General features: G+C 40.3%; 2 protein-coding genes across 3 annotated transcripts; one reads left to right on the top strand and one right to left on the bottom strand.

The window, feature by feature from the left end:
* On the top strand, nucleotides 1–14657 carry LOC146641137 (uncharacterized). Of its 2 annotated transcripts, none has more exons than XM_085397388.1 (12): nucleotides 1–125; nucleotides 1690–1767; nucleotides 2233–2275; nucleotides 2440–2600; nucleotides 2711–2792; nucleotides 5325–5508; nucleotides 5658–5731; nucleotides 5881–5957; nucleotides 6050–6150; nucleotides 6254–6345; nucleotides 6431–6571; nucleotides 12568–14657. In XM_085397388.1, the coding sequence occupies exons 2-12, from the start codon at nucleotides 1702–1704 to the stop codon at nucleotides 12738–12740; spliced, it is 1194 nt and encodes a 397-aa protein (XP_085253514.1). In that variant the 5' UTR covers nucleotides 1–125; nucleotides 1690–1701; the 3' UTR covers nucleotides 12741–14657. The 2 variants fall into 2 exon arrangements, with proteins under 2 accessions (XP_085253514.1, XP_085253515.1); XM_085397389.1 differs by having other exon boundaries at nucleotides 87–144.
* On the bottom strand, nucleotides 14463–27861 carry LOC146641136 (uncharacterized). The gene is made up of 5 exons (XM_085397390.1): nucleotides 27557–27861; nucleotides 23657–23884; nucleotides 18699–19124; nucleotides 17396–17550; nucleotides 14463–16380 (listed from the first exon to the last, which is right to left on the bottom strand). The coding sequence occupies exons 1-5, from the start codon at nucleotides 27624–27626 to the stop codon at nucleotides 16339–16341; spliced, it is 921 nt and encodes a 306-aa protein (XP_085253516.1). The 5' UTR covers nucleotides 27627–27861; the 3' UTR covers nucleotides 14463–16338.
* Nucleotides 27862–27875: the final 14 nt, after the last annotated feature.

Raw genomic sequence — 27875 nt, 5'->3', positions numbered from 1 at the left:
TTTGAGGCTAAAAATAATTACGGACCTTTTGACTACAAAACCCAGAAGGCATGTGCCTTACGTCATACGCAATCACGTTATTGTTATGGGCTCCTGGATTTAAAAGTGGAGTCGGAAGGTTTTCTGTGAGTATCTCGATTAGCGGTAGGAAAATATGCTTATTTTCTTAATAATGTTTCAGAGACAGCATTAGAAACAATAAAGTTAACTCTATTTACTGTTTTAGAGTCGGAAATTTTTTTTCCTGGCTACACGAATAAAAACCCGAGAGAAAAAAAATGTCGCAAATCACGGCTAACGTCTAACGTTAGCGGTATTAACTGTAAAACTTGGCCTTTATCAGTTGATGTGTCTCAACATGTTTGTGTGCTGTGCATTTTGTCTATGTTAGGAAATGCTTGCTCTGCCCAGAGCTTCTCTTTCAAGCTTCTGTTCCTAGCAGCCGGACAGCGATATGCTCTCTAGTTCCTAGCGGACCTGCAGATCAGTTTAATAGGCCCATTACTTTATCGACCTACAAACCGTGGCGTGGGCGAAACATAATATAGGGGGAACGACGTTGATTAACCTGTGTGCAACCCCTGTAATTATAATTAGCACTGTAGCAGTAATGAAATACCTGAAATTGAATCCCGGATTCATCATTTTGTCATAAGGACATTTGTGGCATCTCCTGATCACCTGTGGTCCCAGGTGCATAAAGGTTAATTGAATGTGTCGGACTTGTGATTCATGGACTGAAAAACAACAACAACAAAAAAGATAATTGCTCGTTTTTCGTCTTTTTCCAGAAATTAAAGTGACTTATACCTCAGAGAATTGAGGAAATATTCTCATATCTACTGCTTTACTATGAGAGAATATCCATCTTCCTTCTCGTGAATTATTAACAATAATTAGCGTAGGAAAATGTAATAAAAAATTTTTTTATTTGTCTCTCCATCCATCCATCCATTTTCTGCCACTTTTCTGGGTCTGAGTCCCATTGACAGGATTCGAAGAGAAGCCCAAACCCCTCTCTCTGCCCACCTCATCCGGCATGTATAGGGGGACACCAGAGTGTTTGTGTGCTGGGGCCTCCTCCTGGTGAACATGACCTAACACCTCAGTTAGGAGGCATCCTTGTCAGATGCCCAAATCCACTCATCTGGCCTTTTTGATGTTGATGATCATCCCCTTAGAATTTTTTTTATCTATAAAGTAGCCAGAAATGTTAGAAAAATGCACAAACTTCAGCTAAGGCAGGTAATAAGACTTTTTATTTTAACTGCATGTGAACCAGTTGTGTTTACGTTTGTAGTCATTCCCAACAGGCCTGTTTGGAAAACTCCTGCTCTCTTTGTAATCTGAAAATGAGCTAATACGCTGTCATATCGTGACATCCCATGTTACATTTTCCTGTGAAGCAGCTGATCGCTGTAACTAAAAACGTGCAAATGCACAGGGCTGCTGTAATTTAATCCCCCTCAAAGTGTAAGCTCTTAACGCAGCTGATACCTCGCCTACCAGGAATAACACGTGTCTAAGGTTGTGTCATTGTGGTCTAGTGGTTTTTGATGTAGCTTTAACCTATGTCAGGGCAGAAAGCTTCGTGTCAGATGATGCTCCTCATGGATCAATAATCAGTTAAGCGACAATAATAATAAATATTTGAATTTGACAACTTCCCTTTTTGAATTCTCTTTCTAGTTCGAATGAGACATGAACTGGGACAATCAGCTGAGCTCTATTCTGTCTGTAGCAGATGGCAGTGTTGCAAAGATGAGGGTGAGTACATTTAAATACTTCTATTTGTACGTGTTGATTCATACTGAGGCAGGTTTTTTTTCTGCATCACTCTGAACAGTACTTCTGTGAAGCCAAAACAAAGTTCACATCACACAACGTTCATCAATCGCTGACAATAAAAAAAAAAAAAAAAAAAAAGGCTGGGTGTTGATATTTACATAAATAAAGGTGCATATTAAAGCACAGTAGCATCTGCAAAACTTGTTAAAAACGTCATTTTATTTTATATATTTCACATGCTTGTCTGCACCCTGTTGTTTGATAAGCTCTGGCATTGACCACAGGAGAACCTTCTCTGATCCCTTGTGATCAGTTCCCATAGCGATCTGTAGATGGCAGCAGTGCTCTATTAAAGTGATTTAAATTAAGATAGCGTAGATAGAAGACTTTGGGAAGTACTCTTTGAATGTAAAAAAAACAAACCAAAACTTCTGTCTCTAACAGGAGAGGTTGACGCCAACGGGGAAATTCTTCAAAGGAGGCGAAGGTGAGCGTAGCATTTTAAATTTCTCAATATGACTAGAAGGGGAAATTACCCTTAACTTGTCATTGTTTATGTTAAGTTGACTTCCTTTCTTTCAGAGTTAACTAAATACTGTAGGCGCAACAGTTGTTTGAACCATCTAAGTGATTTCCACTCTTCCTTTTCAGATTTGTTTCCAGTGCGCGAGAGAGGTTGTGATTCAGATTCAGACCCCCCTGCTCTTCCTCCTCGAGCACCACTTCTCCGACAGACTTCCCCAACTTTCAGTCCTGGTGTGCAGTGGGCAGACTTGGCTTCTGTCCAGTCACAGCTCCAGATACAGAGCAAGGTGTGTTTATTTGTTTAACACTGAGAACTAAATAGCAATATATTTATGGTATTTAACAGATTGTTTGATTTGAGCAGTGACTCATTTTCTCTTCGCAAAATCTTTTAAAGGCGATTGATTCCCTCACCCAGAGGCTCCATGATTTGGAAAGGGAGAAGCACTCTCAGCAATGTCACATTCAGGTGCTTCAAGGTAACCGTTACTGTGTCATATTACTTTTCTCATAAACACATCTCACTCCACTTTGTCAACTACAAGAAATTAGAGATGGCACGATACCACTTTTTTATGTCCGATACCGATATCATAAATTTGGATATCGGCCGATACCGATATGGCTAAACTTTGCTAGATCCGCCCCTGCACAGTTACCAGCCGTCAGCTACGTAGAAAAGGATCCTGGTGTAGAAAGTAATATTAAATAAATTCTGACAACAGATTATCAAGCTTAAACGTGCTGCTGTTGTTCAGCAGCTGGTTTCCTCTTTCTGGCGCAAAGTGGGCAATAAACAAACAAGAGAGACGGACTCGCGACTGATCATTAATCAGTTTCACGATTGAAGTAGCAGCAGGAGAGGGAGGGAGAGAGAAGAGGCAGTCGCTCCATATATCGGTTGTTAAGCTTAACGCTGGAATGCTTTACAAACATTCAGAGATGAACTTACACACTTGCTTTACTTCTCTCTGAAATGCCGGTTTGGTAGCGAGGCTCCAAACCAGACCGCCGACAGGTCCCACACGCCATAGCCGCTCTGTCACATGATGCATTCTGCTCCGACGTGCTACGGTTATGAGCCGAGTTACGCCATGTCGCAAGTTTTGTGAGGTGATTTTTGATATTTAATGGATCGGATTACATTTTTTATTTCTCTCCGATATCCGATCCAGTAATTTAGGTCAGTATTGGACCGATACGTAATATCGGATCCGTCCATCTCTACAAGAAATGAACTGTTACCAGATTCAGAAGTGTTGAGAGTCATCATCCAAACTGAGGTGTCAGGTCACAAACAATGCGCCCAAAGCATGTAGCATTTTAATGTAAATTAGTTGTTACCACATAGTTTTTGTGTTGCTCTTCTCCATTTTAGACATTACATGTGATGAGCTTCAGATTACTGTACAAACAATCCTTGAATTTTACCGTTTTTACCTATCCTAAGGCATTTATGTTCATATATCCACTGGATATATCCAGTTTAACAAACTGTGGTTGGCTCATTAATTAGTTATGTATCCACGAGGTGAAGGTAGAATCCACCTCACCTTCTCAAGCTTGTTTCTCAAAATCTGAGGTTGAAGAGTTTTAAACACTCTAGAAAAATAAGAAAAGATAAACCGCATGTTGCCACCAGGCTTGTCCAAAAGAAATAAGTCTAGTGTTACCCTGTTATCCAAACTATAAAGGCTCCAGTGCATGCTCGACTTATGGTGTCAGAAAGGGAAAGAGTAGCCTCTGCATTGTCTTCATGATATGGGAAGTGGGGGTAAATGGTCTGTAGTTGTTGATCACGGTCAGCTGCCTTGAGCACTGGCACACGGTTGGAACTCTTCTGAACTAAGGTTGAAGATAGTGTGCAGAGGCGCTGCCATCTGAGATACAGTCTTTAAATAGCCTGGGACTTACCACAGCTGCTTTCCTAGAGTGCAGCCTCCTCCGCTCTGCTTTCACCTCATTCACTGTAAAGAACAGCTGAGGAGAAGCTGGTGTAGAAGATGCTGCAGCTGTAGTGTGCTTAGTGAGGATGGTGCTGGAGATGCTGGACCGGCAGAAGTGGCAGAGTGCCAAGTTCAAACCAGTTATAAAACAGGTTAAACTCGTATGCTATGTCCTAGGGGCTGGCTACTCTTCCTCTTGAAGCCAGTCATGGTGTTCATTCTCCCACACATATCTTTGATGTTGCTGCATGGTAGTTTCCCCTCCAGCTTCCTGTTATTGTCTCCCTTTACCTGTTAAAACGTCCTCTCAGGTTGTGCTTCCTTTTTGTGGTTTAGTAGGCACTTGATACTGCTAGCAGATGATTTGCAGCAAACAGTTCTTACTGGCACAGCAACATCCCTGCAGGTTTATGTAGTCAGTTCTCTTTTACATTCTCTATATGTACATATTGGAAAAAACAACAACACTCAGACGGTGTAGCTGAAGTCTAAGATTGTGACTCACACAGATTACTTTGTAGACATAATGACATTATTTGACATTTTGACCACATTTAATATGATGATCAGCTTCTGTAACATTATATAACTGACAGAAATTAGGAAAAGCATAATATGCTTTTCCTAAAAAACTTGGAGGTGCTTAAAGTTTTAGTTTACATTAAATACAGTTTGACCCACTTCCACTCTACTCTAACTTAGCTGTCTCAGGAGAGATGCAGAAAAAGTTAGACAATAGCTAAACACTTGCAGCTACAGGAAGCAAGTGGATTTACAGGAAAATATGGTCTCAATTTTGTGAGCCATCAGCACTTACAGCACCGCTTGAAAGAGATGAGTCCTAGCAAACTTTATTTGTTATTGGCCCGCCTCTATTTTCTCTACTCACTATCCACCCTTTCTCTCTACAGCCTGGGAAAACTGCTAAGTGTATTCAGCCTGAATGGATTCATTCATAATTAAAGATATTGATGAATTATTCTGGTTTGTGTGCAAGGGTAATGGAAGGAGCTGTAAAGTAGAAAAAAAATCAGCTGGTCCTAGATATCTATCTATCTTTTCCAGACGAGGTTCACAAGCTGCGTGAGGAGTTGAGAGAGAGGGATAGACAAAGGGAGGAATGGAGGAGAGGACAAAGCCCAGGAGCAGAGAGAAGGATGGAGCAGTGGAGAAGGGAAGTTGGACGTGAACTGAACAGTCTAAGGGGACACATCACCCGAGCCACGTCGCTAGGCAACCTGGAGGAGAGGTGCATTAGGGGTTAAGCTGGGGGAGGTGACTGGAGACTGAAATGATGATAGGTCCAACCCTAAATTGACATTAAAATGTTTACATCTCTTAATAAGAGATGGCTATTACAGAGTTGTGTGAGTGTCATTTACTTTCTCTTTTTCCCAGTTTTAGCTCAAAGCTCCGCCGAGAGGAGCTGGAACAGCTGCGCAGAGAATTGGACCAACTAAAAACACGGCTAAGTGAGTCTCTCTCTCACACACACACACACACACAGATTCCTTGCATTCATTCAGCGAGACTGCACATGTCCTTTTCCACTGTTGGTGTACAAAGGAAAAGCAAGAACCATCTTGCTTGGAACATCTGCTCTTTCTTTTACCCTTGACAGGGAGGCAGGAGGAGGACATGTTTCTCCAGCAGGCACAGGCCAGTGAGACCAGGAGACTGTACGAACACAGCTGCAAGGTACACATTGTAACTCACAGCCAGTGTTTTCTTGTGGGTTTGTGGTTTTGATTCTTTCAGATGCTTAATCTTTCTCTGTGTGATTTATTCAGACTCTGGAGGAGCTGACAGACAGCTACAGAATTCACAACACTGATCTGACAAAGACAGTCTTACAGTATTCTCACACACAGCAAGAGGTTCGCCAGATCAGGTATATGTGTAACCATGTATAGTCTGTGTGTATCTAGTTTTTTTTTTTTTTTTTTTTTTTCTTGTCTTGTACTACATATGTTACTATAAATCACTTACACCAGATCAACTGTGTCAGAACTGAAGGATGAGGTCAGAAGTCTCGTTTTCCGAGGATGTGAACCAACATCACTTCTGCCTTCAGCCCACACATCGAGTAAGTGCCATCCTTTCTGTTTCTGTTGAACACAGATGCACAGCATAATAAACCATGTTTGGGGTTTTTTTGCTGTTTGATCTAGGGGCATCACCACTCCCACTCTCTCACAGCCATAAGAGAGTGGTTAAAGTTGAAGAGGCGGACTCTGACTCAGAAGACCTTAGCCTGACCCCGAGCCTGGCGGAGATCAGCTCAGATGATCTCTCGTGGCTGGAAGACCCTGGTAAGGGCCTAGTGCACCCAAAGTCACAGCAATACCACATGTGTGCATGATAGTATTCTTGCAAATCAACCTTTGGTGCAAATACAGCACAAAGACATGTTCTGACAGTTAAACCACCTGTCACATCAACATAAAACGTTGGAAAAGCAGAAAAGGAAAGCAGATGTGCACGACCTGATGGCGGTTTTAACAAGATGAGACTAGTCATTCCCTCTCCCGCCACTCTCCCACACATCTGGCTCAACCGTCAGTCTTATTCAACCCAGTAGGTGTGACTCAGTGCAGAGAGTACACTACAGTCTTTGCCAATTTAGCTTACAGTGAAATAAGCCCTGTTCAGACATGACTCCGTTCCATTGATCTGACAGTATACCTAAATCATGTGATCTGTTGAAGTCAGAGCTGCAGTCTTACTGGTTTGGACCTTGTTTTGGTATAATTGTCAATACAAGTCTGAACTGCACACAGTCATATCAACAGATAATCACTGACAGCTCAACACAGACAGCATCATCAGAAGGAAGAGCGCAGGGCAAGCTAGCGAGACAGAAGTTAAGCTCTCCTTACAACATGGACCTCCCCCACCCTCATTCAGACCTGGCGTTTGGAATTATTTTGGTTTTCATGTGACGTATGACCCTGAAGGTAAGCGAGTCATGGACTAAAGTAAAACAGTATGTTGGATGTGCCATGCAATGCTCAATTACATGGGTGGGAGCTAGTGTGTTAGCGCAGTTAGCTCGTTAACGTGTTGGCCGTCTAGCCCCATGCACGGGGCGATCGGCGGTAGCTCGTTAACGGAGATTTGCCGTGTTGTGGCGTTAAGGTCATTTCAACGAGATTAACCTGAAAGCACTAGTGGGAACACAACGAATATGACTGCACATTTACACCGACATCATCCTAGTGCAAAGACAAAAACAACAAGCATGCTACTAACTTTAGCCGAGTCATTTAGACAGCTGTTAGCACGTGATTCTCCTTATGCTGCTGAGAATATAGCCCAGAAGAAGCGGATAGTATAGCTTTTATTTTGGAAAGAGACATTTCTCTGTAATAAACTCTCTTTTCCAAAGATGAGTGATTCCTCAATCAGATACAGGGCTCGCAATATCGCTAGCCCAACGTCCGGGGCTAGCGATTTTTTTTCAGTCGGGGTACCAAAATCTATCTCTGCCCTGCCATTCGGCCTATCGTAGGAAGGAAAAATATATGTCAATGCTTTTGCATTCTTTCGGAAATGTAGCTGGGTAATTATGTCATTGGGTGAGCCACTGTCAATATGTGACATATTGAAATCGCGTTTGAATTTGCGCTTGTTTTTTTTGCTTTCACTTTGCAATCGCGCGAACTGTGTATAGAGAGCAACAGCACTGATCTGTGAGTGATGATAATTTGCGCACCAATTCCTCTGACATCGTCTTATTAATTGTTAGCTTACTATGCAAACATGACAAGTGAAATCTCCCGCAGCTTAAACATGTGAGAGGTTGATCGCGCAGAGAATCGCTGAGCTTATGTGAGTGCGTGTGTAAAAGCAGCAGGATTTATATTTGACTACGATGACCTGGATGACTGAGAACCTTCACAGACAGATATATATTTTAGTTCTGCTGAGCCAAATAAGACAGGTCAGGGTGAAGAAGTGACAGCCAAAGAAAAGCTTACCACAAAACGGAGAAGTTATGACAAATCAGACTATAAGGCAAAAAGAAAGTGCAGCTTTATGGTTTCATGGACAAAATAATTTCTGTGGCTGCAATATGACGAGCTAAATAACCAGGGCTGCACATAAGTGGTCCGCAGGTGCGCATTCGCTGTCAAAATAAAAAACACGCACTAGGGTTAGGGTTAAATTTAAAAACTGTAGGCCTACTTTTGAGTTAAAATATATATTTATAATTTTAATAAATGACAAATTAAAAAGGCATGAACATTTTTTTTTATCGAAAAAATATCGAACCGTGACACCAAAGAACCGAACCGAACCGTGAATTTTGTGTATCGTTGCACCCCTAATATTTGCTTAATTTTTTTTGTATATATGGCAAATATTGCTTTGTTGCTGTGGTGTGTATGTCTGCTCTGAAGCGATAAGGGATATAACATAAATATAGCCTATACCTGAAAGACTTCGTAAATACACTTTAATAGGCAGCAATAAATAACCCCAATTCCAAAAAAATTGGGACATTGTGTGAAAATGTGGGGGAAAAACTGAATGCAATGATTTGCAAATCTCATAAACCCATGTGTTATTCACAGTAAAACTTGGAAAACATCAAATGGTTAAACTGAGAAAATGTAGCATTTTAAGAGGGAAAAAAAAAGGGTCATTTTGAATTTGATGGCATCATTTCTCCTCTGCTTTTACCAACAGTCCATAAACATCTGGGAACTGAGGAGAGGAATGTTGCCTCGTTCTTGTCTGATAATAGTCCGGGCTCTTCTTTGTTGTATTTTTCATTTCATGATGCTCCAAACCTGTATATACCTTTGAGTATTGATGTTGCATAGTGCCAGTGGCATAGGCGGTAATGCACCAGTCAGAGATGCAACATGAGCGCTGATAACAAGCGAGATGGTCCTGGCATCCGTCCTTTCCCAAAAGAATTTCAAATTTGGATTTATGTGGCAATAGAATAATTTTCCATTTTGCCTCCGTCCATTTTCCATGAGCTTTGGCCCAGAGAATAAGGTAGTGTTCCTAGATCATGTTCACATGATATGGTTTCTTCTCTTTGACCTGCTTTTATGGATGGCATGGGGAAGTTCATGACAGAATCATGGCCCATTTTAATTCAGTGCCAGCTGAGAGCCCATAGATCATGGACTTTCAATATTGATTTTCTGCCTTTTTCCATGCGCACAAAGATTTCTCCAGATTCTGTGAATCTGTTGATAATATTGTGTACTGTAGATGAGGCAGTCCTTGATATTTTACATTGAGGAATATTAAATTGTTTCATAATTTGTAGACAGTTTTTTTGTCGATCTTTACTCCTGAGAAACTGACCATCTAAGATGCTCTTTTATATGATAATGGTAAATGGCCTGTATTTGTATAGCACTTTTCTAGTCCCTAAGGACCCCAAAGCGCTTTACACAACCAGTCATCCACCCATTCACACACACATTCACACACTGGTGATGGCAAGCTACATTGTAGCCACAGCCACCCTGGGTCGCACTGACAGAGGTGAGGCTGCCGGACACTGGCGCCACCAGGCCCTCTGACCACCACCAGTAGGCAACAGGTGAAGTGTCTTGCCCAAGGACACAACGACCGAGGGCTCGAACCGGCAACCTTCCGATTACAAGGCGAACTCCCAACTCTTGAGCCACGATTGCCCCTAATATTACTGACCTGTTGCCAGTTAACCTAACTAGTTATAAAATTTACTTCTAATTTCTTTTTTAGTCCATACACGCCCCCCCCCCCCCCCCCACCCCCTTTCTTGCCCGTGTCCCAACATTTTTCACATGTATTTCTACCATCAAATTCAAAATTAGCTAATATTTTTAACGGAAAATATCAAAGTTTTAAACATGTGATATGTTTTTTATGTTCTATTGTAAATAAAATATGTGTTTATGAGATTTGTAAATCATTGATCTGTTTTTCTTTACATATAGTACAGTGTGCCAACTTTTTTTGGAATTGAAGTTGGACCATGCCTGAAAAGGACTTTAAAGCAATAGATTGACATGTCAGGAAATAAAATATGCTTTTAGGTTTCTTTCCAAGAGTTAAAAGAAAACCTTAATACTAGAGCTGGGCGATAGAACGATAACGATATGTATCGCGATATAACTTTTACTCGATAGAGAAATTAAGCTATCGCGATAGACTTCGCCGCTCTTGTCCTCAAAAAAAAAAAAGGTCAGCCAATCTAAATTAAGTAGCGCAGAGCCGAACCAATCACAGCCGCAGCGTCACGTCGCGTGACTTGTTACGTACAGCACAAGTGCCAAGCCACACGTGTGTTTGTTTGGGAAGCAGCCAGCGGGTAATGGAGCCAGCGAGTGTGCCGACTAGAAAAATCAACCGAGCGTGACCGAAGAGAAAACAGATGATGGTTGCAATGCCGGAGAGATTGTCGAACGGAAGAGCCATAGAAGTTCCGTAGTGTGAAGGTATTTCGGCTATTTCAAGTCTGACAAAAAACAGAGTAGCATGCACTGTAAATTGTGCCGAAAGAAAGTCTGGAAATACAATAAACTGGTGCATGCGTCACACTGTGCGCAACGTTATTGTTTCGGTGAAATGAATTTCTACAATACTGTTACTGTTAATTCTACTCTCTGCAGTGTTTAAATGCTTACATATACACACAGTTACTGTCCCTCCACACATACGACTCGGTTCTGCTTCTATGCCCCAGCTTTGTTTACTTTTTCCCACCGAGGCTTCTAGACTTCTGATTGGCCAACATTTCTGCACGGTTAGGAATCTAGCGCCACCTGCTGCTTTGGCATGTTCATAGCAGCGTTTTCTTTCATTTCTGCCTTTATGTGTGGACGGGATTATTTTTTAAAACGAAAACGGAAAATCTCCGTTTTCAAAAATACCCGTGTACGTGTGGACGTAGCCTCAGTCTCTGACTGGAAGCGCTAATTCGTCATTCGGCTTTTGTCAGACTAAAGTAACTGTTAAAACTGTTTGAAAAGCTAAGCTATACAACAAGGAGAGATTGAGAATTTCCTTTTAGTTCTCAGTTTATTTGATATTGACAAAAGTTAGTCAGTTTTGTCTGTTCTTCTGTAAAACAAACTAAGATTTATTTTTAGAATTAATATTTTGTTTCTAAGTGGAATTGACAATTTAGTCTGTTTCGTTTGTTCTATTTTGAAACTTAAACGCTTTAGCGGCTGCCTTTTGTGTAGTTTGCAATATTTGCCTTTATCTATCTGAAAAAGTCTCATGTTCCTTAAGTACATCTACCCTGTTGAACTTATTATGGGAAATAAATATTTAAATAAAAACAAGCTGCTGATTATTTCACATTTTACTTGTGAGCAACGGCACATTTAAATCTTACAAATATAGTTATTTGGCTTATATCGTGATAGATATCGTTATCGCCTGAAATGAAAAAAACATATCGTGATATGAAAAAATCTCATATCGCCCAGCTCTACTTAATACCACTACAGTGTCTGTCCTGGAGAATATCCTTGCTCTTCTACTCTCAGAGGATTTGCTAGAGATGAGTTCTGCCAAGATCTTGAAGATGATATTTCATTGTTATTTTACAATCTAGTTTGATGTATTGTAAAACTACAGGTAGTTGATATTGGTAGATGATTTTGTAGGGATTAACTGTAAGCATGTTAATGTTAAAGGAAAAATGTATTATTGGGATACAACAACGCTTGTGGTCACCTCATTAACAGTCTTTATGCTAAGCTAACCATATCCTTTTGTAACTTCATCTTACATGAACCATGACCAGTGAAGAGTTGCACACAAAAAACAGTAGTTTTAAAAAATTACATGACCAAACAAAAAACTTGAAATTAGATATAAAATATACAGGATTGTATAATTTGCTGGTGATAGTGAGTGTAGCATGTCACTGTCAGGAGGCTGGTGTCCTTCTGTGTTCTTCCGTCTGGAGAAAAAACACTAAAGCTCTCATTTCCTCTCCAACGGTCTCTGCAAAGCCGGTCATTTCTCTGGGAAATTTAGTACTCTGTGTGCCTGTGTGAGCTCATGCACTGCTTGCCCTCAGACTTACTGTAACAGAGGGTTGACGTTCCCGGAAGAGATTACCATCACTGCTCTAAATGTTTCCCAGAGTGATTTGGGACCACGAAGCCAGGATAATTTGACAATTGTATCTGCACACACTTGCACACGCACTCGTGCCAGTGCATAGTTGTTAAGGGAAAACATTTTAATCTTTTCCAACCCAATCCCAGATGGTACCACAGCAATGCGGTACTCGCGTACACAAAATTAACCGCTCTTCTTTGCTCCTTATGTCTGCCAGCTCTTCATCAGAAGCCCAGAGCACGTCTGAGTATTCAGTCCAGGCGGAGTGACTTTGCTGGTCCTGGATCAGATGTGGATGGTGATGACAACGATGATAATGATGGTGATGATGATCTTGAAGATGATGTGAATGCAGATTTGGGATCTGACCTAAGTCTTGATGAGCTTTGACCTTTATGTGTTGTGAGTTTTTTGGAAAAGGTAAAGGCTGAGGAAGCATTCAGCAAGAAAAAGACAGCAGACAGCGTTGTTGCTTCGTCATTGCCGAGCGTGATGAGAAATTAAATGTTGTGCATAAAATGTGAGATAAAACTTGATAAATTCAAGAATGAGTATTGACTGTACATAAAGGAAAGCGAGTAATTAGATCATTTTACCTATTGCTGTTACAGAGCTGCTTGGATATGAGTTGGGGTTTTTTCTGGGGGGAGCTTTATTTGAATGCAGTTTAACAGTTTTTGTGAGAGTGCCAGAAGTGTTGGACTAAGGACAGATCACTAAGTGTGACACTATTTTAAATTTCTTTTTTCTTTTTTTAAACTGGTCTCGTTTGAATCGCCCACTCTCCTTCTCGTTTGTTTGTTTAAAGTACTCATCATCGAAGCATTTTTTTTTTCTCCACTCAGTCTATTTAGTGTTATCAGGTACAGTTTAGGATTGTAAAATCTTCTGTTCCCATATGCGCAGACTGATAGGATGCTGGGAACCACTTGAGGTGACAGTCAGTTGTTTAAATAGTTCTTTGTATGACCTTTGATATAAAACCTTTTTTCTCCCATTATTGTGGAGCTTTGTGTCAGTATAGAAGCACTTTTGTAAGGTGCATTATTTTTGCAGTGTGAGGCACTAAAAGAATACGTTTTAATTGTTGCCACACCCTCTGCCCGCATGTTGCGCGCTACTGGCAGAAAATTATGGGTCCTACTGGAGTTAAGGATAGAACTGCTGCAATTGGTCTGCTAAACCACAAAGTTTGGCTTTAGGCATGACAAAATTAAAAATAGTTATGTTTAGGTTTGTTATGATTACAGATTGTTGGGGTTAGGTGAAACTTTGATGTGGTTAAGGTTTGGGCTGGACTCGCATCTTTGCCCTTAGCGACAGTGGGATGCATAATGAGACATAACTAATCACTTGGATTTGAAGAGCACACCACTGGTTTGCAAGCTTAGAGCACCGTGATATACTCAGATTGAGTTAAGTTGGTATTTTATAACTGGGACTTGGATCATTTTATAGACAGCTCTTGCGTTTAAAGTTCTGGTGAATGTCATGACTCTGTATTAAAAGTAACTGTAAGTCTTCTCTGTGAAACTGTAATGGATTTTTAATGGATTTTTCGTCTTGCATAATGCACTCTTCAGTCCAGAAGGAATCTGATGAGGGATGGGATTTTGGTTCCTGGTAATGTAACTGAAGTGAGGTAGGAGTGAAGTGAGATAAAATAAATGGGAATCAAAAGCCATTACCATTATCAAGGCGCCGGTGCCCGTCAGTCTCCACTTCGATCTCCATATACCCACAACTCAGCAAGGCAGTTGAAGGTCCCTTTATTGCTACAGTGTCTGACATGAATCACACTGCGCCAGGCTACGTGTCAAGCTGTTAAATATTTCAGCTTCCAGACACCCCCCATCAAGGATCCCAGACCACAGTGCAGAGCTGCAGGCAGCTGACAGCCAGGTTAGGTGTTCAGTGGGGTGCATGCATTCAGGCTTCAACAGTATTGACCACATACACATTGTCCACCTCACTAACAAGACAGATTGTCTTAGTAGTCTGTAGTGAGCAATACAATACCTTCTAAAAAACCAGAGCATAGTGTATTTTTCACAATCCACTGTAACACTATCTTTGTATAGCTGTTAATTTTGTTGTGTAAGCCATTTAATGAAGAAAAGACTCATCTATTTGTTATTGTCCACATAATGGCTGATGAATCCGACCCTTTTACTGCCATTTTATGGTGTTTGCCAAGTATTGTGTGGTTAGGCTGCAGTAAAGCAGAGGACTGATTCGTTTATTCAAGATGTGTAAAAGAAATGTTTTACGTTTTGTCTCCAAAAATAAAAGTCTGTTTTAAAAGAAGAGACTCGTTTTCTATTGTGATTTCTTTGGTGCTGAAGTGAAAAGTTGGATCAACACAGCCAAAAATGCTAATTAGGGAAATGCAGGGGATGGTTTCAAAATATCTTTAATCATAAATCACCAACAATCCAATAATTCACATCTGGCAGCAAAGCCTCAGGAAAAGCATTCGGCATTCGTTTTTACAGAAACCGACAATACAGGACTTAAAAATGATGACTGACTTATACATTAGATCTTTTTAAATGGTTATAGCATAACCATTACTCTCACCAAATAAAGGAATGAGTTTGAGGACTGATGAGAATTAAAAGTGTAGAATTTATGCCAAAGACCACTGAATCTTTTATGGCCTGACACAAATTTTCTTTCATTTTCCTTTTCGGTGGCACAAATACTAAACTACAAACACAGGTGTAGCTCAAACTTATCAGCATGATTTAAACCAGAATTTAACTTGTATCAGTGGACAATGTTTTTTTTGTTGTTTTTTTTCTAAAAGAGTAGTTAAAATGTGTTTTGTGTCATTGTGGGCGATTCAATTGTCCTGTTTGTCACATTTCCACCCATTATATTTTTTCCCCCACGTGTTTTATATCCATATTCTTTTGCTTGATGCAGATCAGTAGTATCTACAATACACAGGAAAATGAAAAACATTGTGTGGAAAGGCCACTAACGCACATCAGTCTGTCATTGTATGAAAGAGTGCCTTACGGTGAACATGCCTGAGGCTTATCTTCAAACACAGACGACTCCTAGCAGCCACTTGGCCCTCAGAGCGTGTGTTTAAATGGTTACCGGGAATGCATACTTAATCTGGAAATTAGTTTTTGTGGAATATGAAAACAATATACATTAAAAGCTGTTTGTGTACTGTGTAAGGCACTCTCTCCTGGACTTAAAACACTGCACATATCAAAATCAGGCAAAAAAGCCAGCAAAACCATTAAGGTAACAAAAAAAAGAAGTTAAATAAAACCTCCCATGCCTCTTTAACACACTTGCACACACAAACGTTCACCCAGCTATGCTGCCTATGTACACAAAAACCTTATCTTTAATACACAGAAAATTCTTCTACTTATGTTTTTTAATCTCCACTCCTAAAAAAAGTAAAGTGCAACCTTGTTAACAATATAATCAGGTGGTTTGTGTTGTTTATTTCTTCTCTTTAGCTTGCTGGCCTTTATTTCTGCCAGACTTTAACTGGTAAAGCAACATTAAACCAGTGAGCCACAGTAGGAGAGGCTCAGTCGATGGCCATGTCAGATGATCTTCTGCTTTGAAACAACCTATTTTCAATTCTAGAGAAATCAAATATATTACACAACCCCAGCAACCTTAGATGGGCTGAATAATGTAAAGTTTACAGTAATGAACAAATGAATGAATGGATGGATGAAAAATTGGGAACACTTGTGATAACAGACAAATTTAGAAAAAAAAATCCAAAAGGCAACATCATGGATATTTTCTTCATTGTCCATTGCAGTTTCAATCGGATCCTTTTGCCAATGATCTGGGTAACTTAAAGCAATCCAGAAATGTGCTTACACCTACCCAGGATTCTTTCTGTTTGGTGCAGATTAAGGAAGAGAGACCAACTTCACCAACCACAGTGGCCTGATTCTGGAATCTGTGAGGGTATTTGGACATCAAACATCCTATTGTGCCTTCATCAGTAGCTGTACATGGACAAAGGTGTGTCCTCCATATCATCCTATAAGAAAAAGAACGATGTAAATGCTTACACCTATGTTTACACAGTCATACTCACACTTTTGCCTTCAGGAATCCCTTGATTTTAAGGCAGCAAATTATAACATTTTAATAGCTTTATTATTGGCTCATATTATTAACACTCCTGTCTGAGGGACTATTGGACTTTGGAAGCCACTAAAGCATTCATGAATCCTTCAGGAAGATGCAAGATAAACTGCTAAAAGGGTGTTATGGGCAGCAGAAGGAGGAGACCTAAGCCCTCGGGTGGGCTGGGGCTGTATACATGCACATAGGCTTAAATCATGGCAGGCTAAAAGTATCAGGGGCAACAGAGACAGGAGGAACAAAGGTGAAGACTGTGCAAAGAAGCCCAAGAGGCCGAATATTGTAGAAGGGTGGAAGATGCACGCCATTGCAGCTCACACTGAGAGACACTGCCAAGTGTCTGGGATTGTGCACAGGAACATCTGTGCCCAGAATGTCCAATGAGGCACATCCCAAAGCGGTTGAGAGCAGGAGAGCAAATGTTCTGTAAGACTTCCAAGTTCTAGACAGACAAGCTGATACTGGCTAACCAGCCAGATATAGTGGTAGTTAACAAGGAACAAAAGATGCCAGTAATCGCAGCAGCAACATCGGAAAGAATGAGCATGAGAAGAATGGAAAATGGAAAAGCCCTGTGGAGGGTAAAGTCCAAAATGGTCCCAGTAGTAATAGCAGCATTAGGGGCTGTAACCACCAAACTCAAAGAGTGGCTACATGAGATTCAAGGCACAACGTGTGGTTTCAGAGACGTAAAGGCCTAGAAATAACCCTCAAACTCCCAGGCCTATATTAGAAGCCTGAGGAAACGCTGTGAGTTTTAACTATATTAGGAAGAGCAGCAGCAGAAGTACATCTCCAGTCAGGCCAAATGAAAACTGTAACTAAGAGTGCATAACACATCTGTGCTTAACAACATCTGACAGGCTGAATATTTTCCAGTGTTGCTTGGATATGATGGGTGAGCTCACCATAGGTAGGTCCTGCAGCCTGCGGAACTCCGGCCCGTTGCCTCTTCGGCGCAGTTTGAGGAAGAGGAGCAGAGTGATGATGACAGCAGCAATGATGAAGGCTGATACCAGACCAGCCAGGAGGGGGTCTAATCCAGGAGAGTTGTGGGCTGTCCCTAGACAAGAAACACCAGAGACACATCAGCTGGGGCCATTTTTCTATTACCACACTGTATGCTGAGTAAACATGCTGGCAATGCAGTGTTTAGGGAGGATTTGACTTTGAAGTTCTGGTTAGAACTATATATAGACACTCCATGAGCCTGCTGAGTGTTCATCATCAAGCTCAGGACAGAAGTGTCAAACAGGATGTTTAAACTTGCCAGAACGATACTTAAGGTGAACAAGTAAAATCAGCAAGTCATTTTATTATTAAGGTATCATTTTAAGACCTTTTCAAACTTAACTAGAGCAGTGTATACAGCACATGAAGTATGTTACCATTTTCTCCCAGGTTATTGTTTAATTTCAAAGACTAGCCTGACGTTTTCTTGGTTGTTTCTTTCCGCTAAGTATTTCTGGGCAGGAGGATTTCAGATCTGCGTTTCTGGCATCTCTGTATATGAATGTTGCTATGGAAGACTGTTTTGTAAACTTAGCTGTTTTTTTTAATATCCTTTGGTCAAAAGTAACAACAACCACAGAGTCATGAATGCTTGCTGCTCCTCTGGCTTATGGAAAGAGGCAATGTGCCAAGCACCTAATAAAACCACACAGAGTGAGACAAGCAGAGAGAATTTTACACTTAAACTGCAGTCAAGCAGCCTTGACAACTGAGATGAGTTAATCAGTTATTCATTTCTTTGCACCTATAGTCTGGTAAAAGTACTTTCAACGTGTTCAAATGAATGGTTTCTAAACCCTGTGTGGACTGTATGGACACAGAGAGAGCAACTGTTCATATATAAATCATTTAGTAAATAGAGCGACGGAGACAGACAAAAAGGAGAAAAACAGAAATCTTGAGGCTAGAGTCCCATGACTGCCTCTGTCCCTTTCTCAAACAAACCCATGATTGTGGAGTGCTTGGTGGTGACAGTGCTTGTAGAAGATGTAAACGGGGGGGGGGGGGGGGGGGGGGGGGGGGGTTGCGTGGTGTGTGTTTGTGTCTCTGTGTGTACAGCCAAAGACTGGCTTGTGCTGGAAACAAAGAACAGCATCTCCTTTGTTGTTAAGCCAATTCACTTCTGGCTCTGTCAATATCCTGGAAGTGAACAGTCAAGAACAAATTCATATACCAGCACAGAAGGTATTATGCACTTACCGTCCCCGTCCACGTTGAGCTCTGATGGGTTGTTGGTGTGGGAGCTGGTCTGGATGCTAGGCTGGGTGGACTGTCTGTTGGACTGTGAAGTGTTTGACGTTGGCTGGGAAGTGGAGGCCTTTTGGACGGAGGCGGTGCTGGAATTTGTGTTGGACTTGGTGGTGGTGGCGTTAGTGATAGATTCAGGCTTTGTTGGTTCCGATGCTGGGGCAGAAGTAGCAGGGGGTGCTTTGGTCTCATGGTGTGATGCGTTTTGATTTAATGAGGGAGTCGGGGTGACCGGTGCACCTGCAGAAGTGTGCAGTACGTGTGTGGTGCCGATATTAATGGGAACAGCTGTGGTGGGGCTGCTCTGAGAAGGGGAAAGTGTCGTATTTGTGATGTTTTCATTTTTTGCTAATGTGGTCTTAATGGCGTGGTCGGTTACTATGGAAAGAGAGAGAGAGAGACAATGTTATTGTCAAAATGATGTAGTACTATCAGGTAAAAAAATCAAGTCATGCCTTTAGTTTCCTGTGTTTACATTTCTTTTTTTTTCTTTTTTTTTTTTTTGGCCTGTCCCGTTTGGCTCTTTTGCCATCAGAATTGTTGTCTAAAGGCAAAGAAAGATGCCCAACGGATTTACTTTACCAAATTGACCATCCCAGCCTTGCCGTAATGGTCCATTTGATTCACCTTTTATTGTTTATTTTATTTTCACTTACTGAATATGGGACAGACTTGACTGGGGGAAAGAAGGGGAGAAAGAAAGAGGGAAAGAGAAACAGCTGTGTTTACATTTCTGCCAGCACACCCAATTTAATTTGACCTATTTTACTTTGTAAAATTTTAAAAAAGCACTGAATCTAGCCTTTATTTATAATAATATTGATTATTTAAAATTACAGAAAATAATCTAAACAGTAACTATTACTATCAATTCACACAGGAAGTGGTTTTATTTATTTTTACGATAAACGGTGAAGAGTTCCAGGTGGTCTAAACATAGAAGATAAGATCAGTTTTTCCAAGCTCAGTATGGACTTAAAAGGCTTGCAGTGATAGCCAAAGAACTAAACCAGTCTCTAGAACCAGTGTGCAAAACAACAGCTTGCCAATAAGAGCCTTACAGTATATAACAACATATGCCTATAATACCTTTTACACAAATAAAATTTATTCATATAAAATCCATATAAACCTGAGGATAAACTTCATCCAAGGGCTTAAGGGTGGAGACAGAGATATGCAGATAAATCCTCTTACTGTAATCCATAATGGTGAAGCATATGGTTTCAATCAGAAAATTAGATCTACTTCTGTTAAAGAAGCAGATCTAATATCTTAACAAGACTGAATGATATTTGAATGTAAGCAAAACACCGGAGATAAATGAATTTGTTTCACATTACTGTAAAGTTGTATTTTTTAAAAATGTTTTGTTTTTTTTTACTGTATTTTCTTTCGAAGAAAAAAAGATTAGAGGACCAGGATTAAGGTCATTTCTTCTGAAAACAGATGGTTCAATTGACTTTCAGCTACTCTGACACCTTTTCGATAGACTGCCATGAAATCCGTTCAGGTATTCATGGTTTTTTCAGAAGCTGTCTCCTGAAAACTTTAGTGACCGCTTGAGGTTGATGAAATGAAATGATCGTGGCTGGTGAAATCTCTTGAGAACTGTGGAATTAAATTTTGTACAGGATAAAATATAATTACTCTGATGATCGTTTAACTTTTATGTGGTGCCATCATCACATATCTGCTAATGTAATGCGGTTCTCATCAGCCTCGGCTGTACTTCTGTGCTGAAAGCATTTTTAATTTAACGTTTACCATAAATCACTCTAAACAAGACTTGCTTTCTATTATATGAAGCAAATGTTATCTATTATACATGCTAAATATCAGTGAATTAATTTACCTTATCACCTTTCAAAGTTATTTCCAATAGAATATTTTTTTCTTAAAATATAACTAAATATACACATGCAAAAGGAAAATGTATTTTCCTTTTCTGTATGCTGCTTTTTTAAAGCTAAAAGTGCTCGGTAAAAGTGATATTTAAAGACAGAAGACTTCATACTTCTGGGTCTATAATAACTAAAACTGGCACCCAAAAGCTTCATGGAGAAACCTTATGATTACTTAAAAAGTGTGGATTTTAAGCTATTTGTAAGATCATATTGTGGCACGTTATATGGAGAAAAGTGCTGAGCAGATGTCTTCTGTCCCACTGTCACAGGTGGACAAAATCAGGCACCTAGCCATGCAGTTTGCTTTTACAAACATTTGTTAAAGAATGAGTTGTTTTAAAGAGCTTTCTGATTTTGAGTGTGGCATTGTAATAGGATGCCACTGTTACAGCTACTCAGTTTGCGAAATGTCTTGCAAAAAGGAAGTGTTTGTACTAGGATTCCACTGTTACAGCTAGTCAGTCTACGAAATGTCTTGCAAAAAGGAAGTGTTTAAGAACTACAACAAGGTGAGAGACCATGTAAATTTACAAAGTGGGATCAAAAAGTGCCGAGGAGCACGGGCATAGAAGTCAGCAGCGCTCTGCTGACTCAGTAGTTCCAGACCTCCTCTGACATTAACATCAGCACAAAAACTGTGCACCAGGAGCTTCATGGCAAGCTACTGTAGGTGGAATAAGAAGGTGGCCTGCGCTATAGGAGCAGATAAGGCCAGTAAGTGCTTTTGAAACTAAAAGGACTTCAATTCAGTTTTAATGGTAGATTATGTAAAACAGCAATTATCTGATCTGCTTTTCTTCAAACTCTGGCAGCAACATCCTGGATAACATGCAGTTTTGTAATTGCTGCGTTCAGTAGGTCAGTATATACTTTAAACAGGAGTAAGAAACAAAAGCTGGAACAATATTTGGGTAAGGAAATTCCAAAAAGTTGATTCTGTTCATCTGGACGTAGCGTTTTCAGTGGGAGAAACATTTCTTCACTCATCCAAGTGACTTCTTCAGTCTCCAACACTAGCTTTAGGCAGTACCTGCCGAAGTGGGTTAAAATGTCTTGATGCGTGCTCAATTAAGAAGCCACTTGGACAAGTGATGAATTCTTTCTCCCGCTGAAGATGAACAGAATCAACTTTCTGGGAAAACCTTGAACAAGCTTTTCAGCTTCAGCTGTGTTTCACAAATGGTAAACAGCAATTTTGTCCAAGAATAATTATTAGCTATTAAATAGATATCAGAATCAAATGTGTCACTTAAGTTTTTTCCCTTCTGATTACGTCTGTGCGGCTAAGATAAGATAAGATAAGATAACCTTTATTAGTCCCACACGTGGGAAATTTGTTTTGTCACAGCAGGAAGTGGACAGTGCAAAAGTTATGAGGCAAAAATTAGAATACAATAAGAATAAATACAGTACACAACTGTACAGAATAGAATAAAATAAAATACTATATACAGTAGAATAAAATAAAATAAATATACAATAAGATAAAAATAGAATACAAATACAAATACTATATACAACTGAGTAAAAATACAACGATGACAGAAAGGATTATTGCACTTAGTATTATTGCATATGTATGGATGTGTGTGCTTGATCAGTTAAAGTCTTTATTATGGAGTCTGACAGCAGTGGGGAGGAAAGACCTGCGAAATCTCTCCGTCCCACACCGTGGGTGCCGCAGTCTCCCACTGAAGGAGCTGCTCAGTGCTGTCACAGTCTGCTGCATGGGGTGGGAGATGTTGTCCATCAGGGATGACAGCTTAGCCGCCGTTCTCCTGTCACTCACCACCTCCACTGGGTCCAGAGGCTACAGGACAGAGGCTCTCTAACACTTGGCGCCTTACTTTGTCTTCATTTAACTTTAAACAGCTCATGTTCATCTATTGATTAGCAGCTGACAGTCAGTTAAATTAAAATATTTTGCTCATTTGGCATTACGGACATATACAGCTGTGTGTATCAAGAAAGCAGCTACAGATATTCACACCATACTTATGAATCACAGTGGTAGCATATAATTACGTGCATGAGCATGCTAAGTATAACCTACAAGCACTAAAAATGAAAATTCACTTGCTTCCACTCTACTGAGGTAAGTGCAAATGACTTAAAAGTTAAATATGTCTGATGAAAACATATAACCACAGATATCTGCCAGCTTAAATCCTGCAGAGATACTGACTCATGTAAATGAAAATAATTGCTATTTTTTACAAAAAGTAATTGCGTATTAATAAAAGGTACTCAGCCTACAGATTTACTGATTAGAAGTCTTATGTGTGGACTGAGTGTGTGTGTGTGTGTGTGTGTGTGTGTGTGTGTGTGTGTGTGTGTGTGTGTGTGTGTGTGTGTGTGTGTGTGTGTGTGAGAAAGGCAAAGAAAGAGCTATCCATGTCTGTCTTGGGGGAGAGAATTTCACTTCTCTTTCTCACCCCCATGTGAAAAGTCGCACAGCATTTAATCACTTCTCACCTCAGTGGCATCTGAATCACCTCTTTCTCAGCTCTTCTCCAACTATATTTTGCCTTTATTCTCCAATTCCTATACAGTTAAGCTAGTCACAGCTTCTTTGCACTGCTCTTCTTCACTGTTTTGCATCATCTTTGCATTTAGTGGCGTTTCCTGTTCTGTACTCTGTTTCTTTAAAGTCTTAACTAAGCTCTCTGTCCCTTCCTGTGTTGTGTTTGTGGAATTACAGTCAACACTTAAACCCTGTCACTAGCCCTGTGGCCCACTTCTGGACGTGGAAAACGGTGATAAGGACTCTGTTAAATATAGCTCCTCAACTCTGAGCCACCTGCTGTTGTGCTTCCTATAAATTCTTCTGAAGTCTAACAAAACTTCCCGTAATGGCAAACGTCAAACAGACAGAAACAATAACCACAACAGCGCATCAGTTTGTTGCAAGTTTGCAATATTAGGCCACTTCCTAAACACTTTAGCCTACCATCATGTTTTGTAAGTGAGCGCAGGAGTAAGAGTTTGGAGGTGCATGCTTACCATTATCTTTCCCTGGTTCGGCTATGATGGTGATCCTTGTATTTTCTGTAGTTGTGCTACTGCTCACATTGACTGTGCCATTGGAACTTGTGTTTGTCGCTGGGCTGCTCCCTGAATGATTGGCAGCATCCGGGCTCAAACTAGACTCATGGTCCAGAACTGGAGTCCCTGTAGTTTGAACAGTACTAGGAGTAGTTTTTGAAGAAGGGGTAGGAGTATGCTCATCAGCTGAAGAAGTAAGGACAGAAGCAAATGTGTCATCTTATTAATATCCTTAAAGTCACAAATTATTTGTTCATTATTCCAAATACATATGTAGCAACAGGTAGTGTTCACACCCCAAAACCATTGTAACAACTCAGGGTCAACACAGGCTAATGTTTAAACAACCGAACAATGGATACTGAAATTAAAACATGCACACATACAGCTGTGCAAACATTTTAAGCAACAACAGTAAGGTATTAACAAGTGATAATGGCATGAATACATTTTTGAATAAATGACATTATTATTCATTCATTTATTGAATAAGTGTGCACGTCTTCTCACTTCTTTTCAATATGTAAACTAAATCAAAAAAATGGAGCAATGTTGGAGTGTATTTCGCTTAATTTTTTACAGTATTAATTCTCTTTTTTCGTAAATAACTTTCTTTATATTGTTTACACGATCGAAATATAAACTGAAAACAAACAAAGTTTCCGCATGACCCCAGTTGTTGGCTTTTGACAGGGAGGTTTTTCAGCTTTCACAACGTCTGCTTACTTGAGATCAGAGATTTGCGGGGGTTGCAACATCCGCTCCAAAACTATTTGTTCATCTCGTTGCAGCAGGTTGCACTTTAAAAATCTTATTATATGTCTGGGATAAAACCCATCAGATGCCCTCTCGTGTTACTGCTGGAATCCAAAAGTCTAAAGAGCCCCAAACGTTTGCATAGTGCTTTATATGTAAATGTATCTGTCCTGAGTAAAGCCTCAAAATCATCACAACAATTATCGAACAGCTTCCCTGGATCAAACAAGGTTTTAGTGTCTGGCTAAAGAATTTGGAAAGAGAATCATCCAGGTAAGGAAATCCCAAAAAGTTGATTCTGTTCATCTGGATGTAGCATTTTCAGTCTCAGTGAGAATGAAAAAGTCATTTGGATGAGTGACGAAACGTTTCTCCCACCGAAAACGCTACATCCAGACGAACAGAGTCGACTTTTTAGGATATCAAGTTGTATTTGTTTTGCAAGTCCAGAGTTTCTTTTGCATCAGGAGCCATAAATTCCCAACCATTTTTCGCATGTGACCTTTTAAAGTAAATCAAAGTAAACCTACTTGTGACCTGTAGAGATGTGATTAGCTTAGCCAGTGTGTGATGTTCCCTTTTGGGAGACATCTTTAGAAGGCTGATATGACAAACCATCCATAATAAAAGTATATCTATTTTTAAAAAGTGTTTTACCAACTCAAGTTTAACCTTGCATCCTTTTATGAACTCTAACCTATAGGTCGTGAATTGCTAACTAAAGTGCACAGTAACAATGCCGCACGAAAAAAAAAAAATAGACACAGTTTGACTGCCACTTTCAACTACAAGCCATATAAGTTGTGTGAACTAATGAAGACCTTCAGTCTTTTGCACTCTCTTTTCCCCCTCTGTGCTGACACATTTATCTCTACTGTACAAGGCTCCATTTCAGTTTCTCCCCTCCTTTGATGAAGACCAGAGCACTAATGTAATGTAAAGTCATTACCGTTCCATAACACACTGCCCTGATACCTTTCATTACTGCCATAATCAGTCACACAGCTCATCAGTAAACACAGTGAAAGCAAGGCAGTGAGACACAGACAGACCCAGAGAAAGAGAGAGTTGTGTGAACTAAATGATACCAAAACAGACACACTCATAAATAGACAGAGGTGCTTGGCTGTATAATACTGGCCTTGTTCCCTCACTTTAGCTCCATTAGCGAGCTTCCTAGGTCTCGTCTAGTAGGCTATGTCTGTTTTTGTATATGGATTTGTGTGCAGGGTAAAAATCATGAAGAGAGTCACTGTTTCCACCATTGCACACGCCCCTTTTTAGATATTACAAGGGCTTACTCACAATCTTTCAGGCCAATGCAGCATGTACCTGGGGAGATAGCTTTTGCCCATTTGTTGACCCTGCCAGCGAGAGAAACAGCCAAAAGTTTCTCTGTGAACAGATGTCTGCTGCTGCAGCACTGCTAGAAAAATATACTGCGATACAGTCTGTCTGAGACACATCATAAGCTCTGTTTTCTCAGCAAGTGGTTCTGGTGACATTTGAGCCAATACTGCTGAAGTGAGCTTTTTATTAAGTGAAACTGAAAGAGCTAAAAACAAACAGCTATGCACATGCTGCACTCAAACTGCCTACCATGTTTTTGGCTCTCGTTCTCATTCAATAGACCACATGTGAGAGCCTAAACTAACTATAGGTGTTCTGTTATTTTTTATGATAGCGAACTTTACTGGAGCATGCATGTTACACACCGCAGGCAAAAACTTCTGTCCTAAACTAATTTGCACCATAAAAAACCCTCCCAGTAAAACTTAATAATTATCCAGCTCAGGGAATTTATTAGAATTAAAAATTAAGCTCAATGAAATGAAACATAGGGATTTCTTGTAAATGGAAGCTATTAAAAACAGCCTTTTTGAAACCAGGCACCGAGAGAGCTTCAACTTATATCACAGTTCTGCTTCATAAGATGCTCTATCTGTAGTTCTTTGCCTGAGTAAATATGACACCATAGAAATGAAACTTAAACCCAGCTCTGTTATACCGTGTGCATATTATTGCATAGGTATGCTGGCTGAAGCATGATGTCAGTTACTGAAAATATTCTTACTTCTGATCTAATTTTAAATAGTCTGTCTATGTTACTCTTATGGATTTAAAACTTGTGTTTTCCACAGGAGAAAAGATCTGATTGATTGGTTACAAAAGAAGGCTATATGAGTGCAGCATTGCTCATATTCTTTGCTTCTTTGCTATGAAAACTCACAGGGCTTTTTTTTTTATGGTGAATGCTAATAACCTGCCATCATCCCCTTCATTGTGTTTAATGCATACAGTAAAAACTGAACCTGTTACCACTGAACCGCTTAAAATCTCTTCATAAAGTCTGCATAGTGTACTGCAGAGGCGAGCCAATTAGTAGGAACCCAGTAAAATGACAGTGTGCTGCTGCACATACGGTAATTAGAGGTGTCATTTATCACAATGTACTTTTCCTGCTAATTTACAGCCAATAAATGTTCTCCAGTGGAGCCGTGCTGTTTCCTATTCATTTGAATTTCAGCTCGAGGAGCTGAAGGGACAGTTTAGCCCAATAAAATCTTTTCAAATGTCAACAGTCTCATTGTCCTTTTATGTGAGAGGTGGTGATGGAAGAAAGAAAAGAGAAGGCCGGAGGAAGAGAGAAAAGGTAGGAGGGGGCAAAAAAACAGAAGGTGGGTTAAGAGTGAAAGACAGGATGTGTGAGAGGTGAGTTAATGTAATGCAAGCAGAAAGAGGAAGAAGGGGAGAGGGAGCAAGGGAGGAAGTGATGTGCGAGATAAAATGTGGCTTGCTTGAACAAAAAGTAGAGGCGAAGATGTGGAGTAGAATTTTTAAAATAAATCTGCTCAGTGTAAAAGCGAGTTCTTTGTTGCGTAAAATGAAAACAAAACAACAACACTGACTTCATCATTTAAACCCAGATGAGTTTTGTCATTTTAAAGCCGGACAGACATGACTAATAATGCCACTAATCCCCACTCTAACAACATCACAAGTGTCAGCAGGTGAGTTTGGCGTGAAAGACTATGTTTACTTTTTAGGCGCTGTAAGCATAAAGTTCGGGCATGTAGCATACAGAAATAAACTGCCCCCTACCGTGTACAGCGGATCCCAAGTAAATCGCTAGAAGCGCGCAAAGGGCAATCCAGAGTTTGGTCTCCATCATCTGTGTCCTGTGGCGACGCAGTAATAAAATCACTACACAAGCGTGGTTTCCTCTCCTCTTCTTCGCCCAGGACTCGCTTTTGTCCACAGTCGGACTGCAGACTTTCACAAAACAGTTTAAAAACCCGAGGCCGCTTTAGTGTCCTAACCGCGGCGGAGAAACAGTAGCTCTAACAGTGTGTGCGTGGCTGGAGGGACAAAGTTGAGGGAGGAGTGTGTGGTGTGTTCTCTCTCTCTCTCTCTCTCTCTC

Source organism: Rhamphochromis longiceps, linkage group LG23 (genome assembly GCF_057381845.1).
Source record: "Rhamphochromis longiceps isolate RC_006_pf linkage group LG23, R_longiceps_female_GT1.1, whole genome shotgun sequence".
NCBI classification, from domain to species: domain Eukaryota; kingdom Metazoa; phylum Chordata; class Actinopteri; order Cichliformes; family Cichlidae; genus Rhamphochromis; species Rhamphochromis longiceps.
This window is presented reverse-complemented; position numbering and strand designations above follow the sequence as displayed.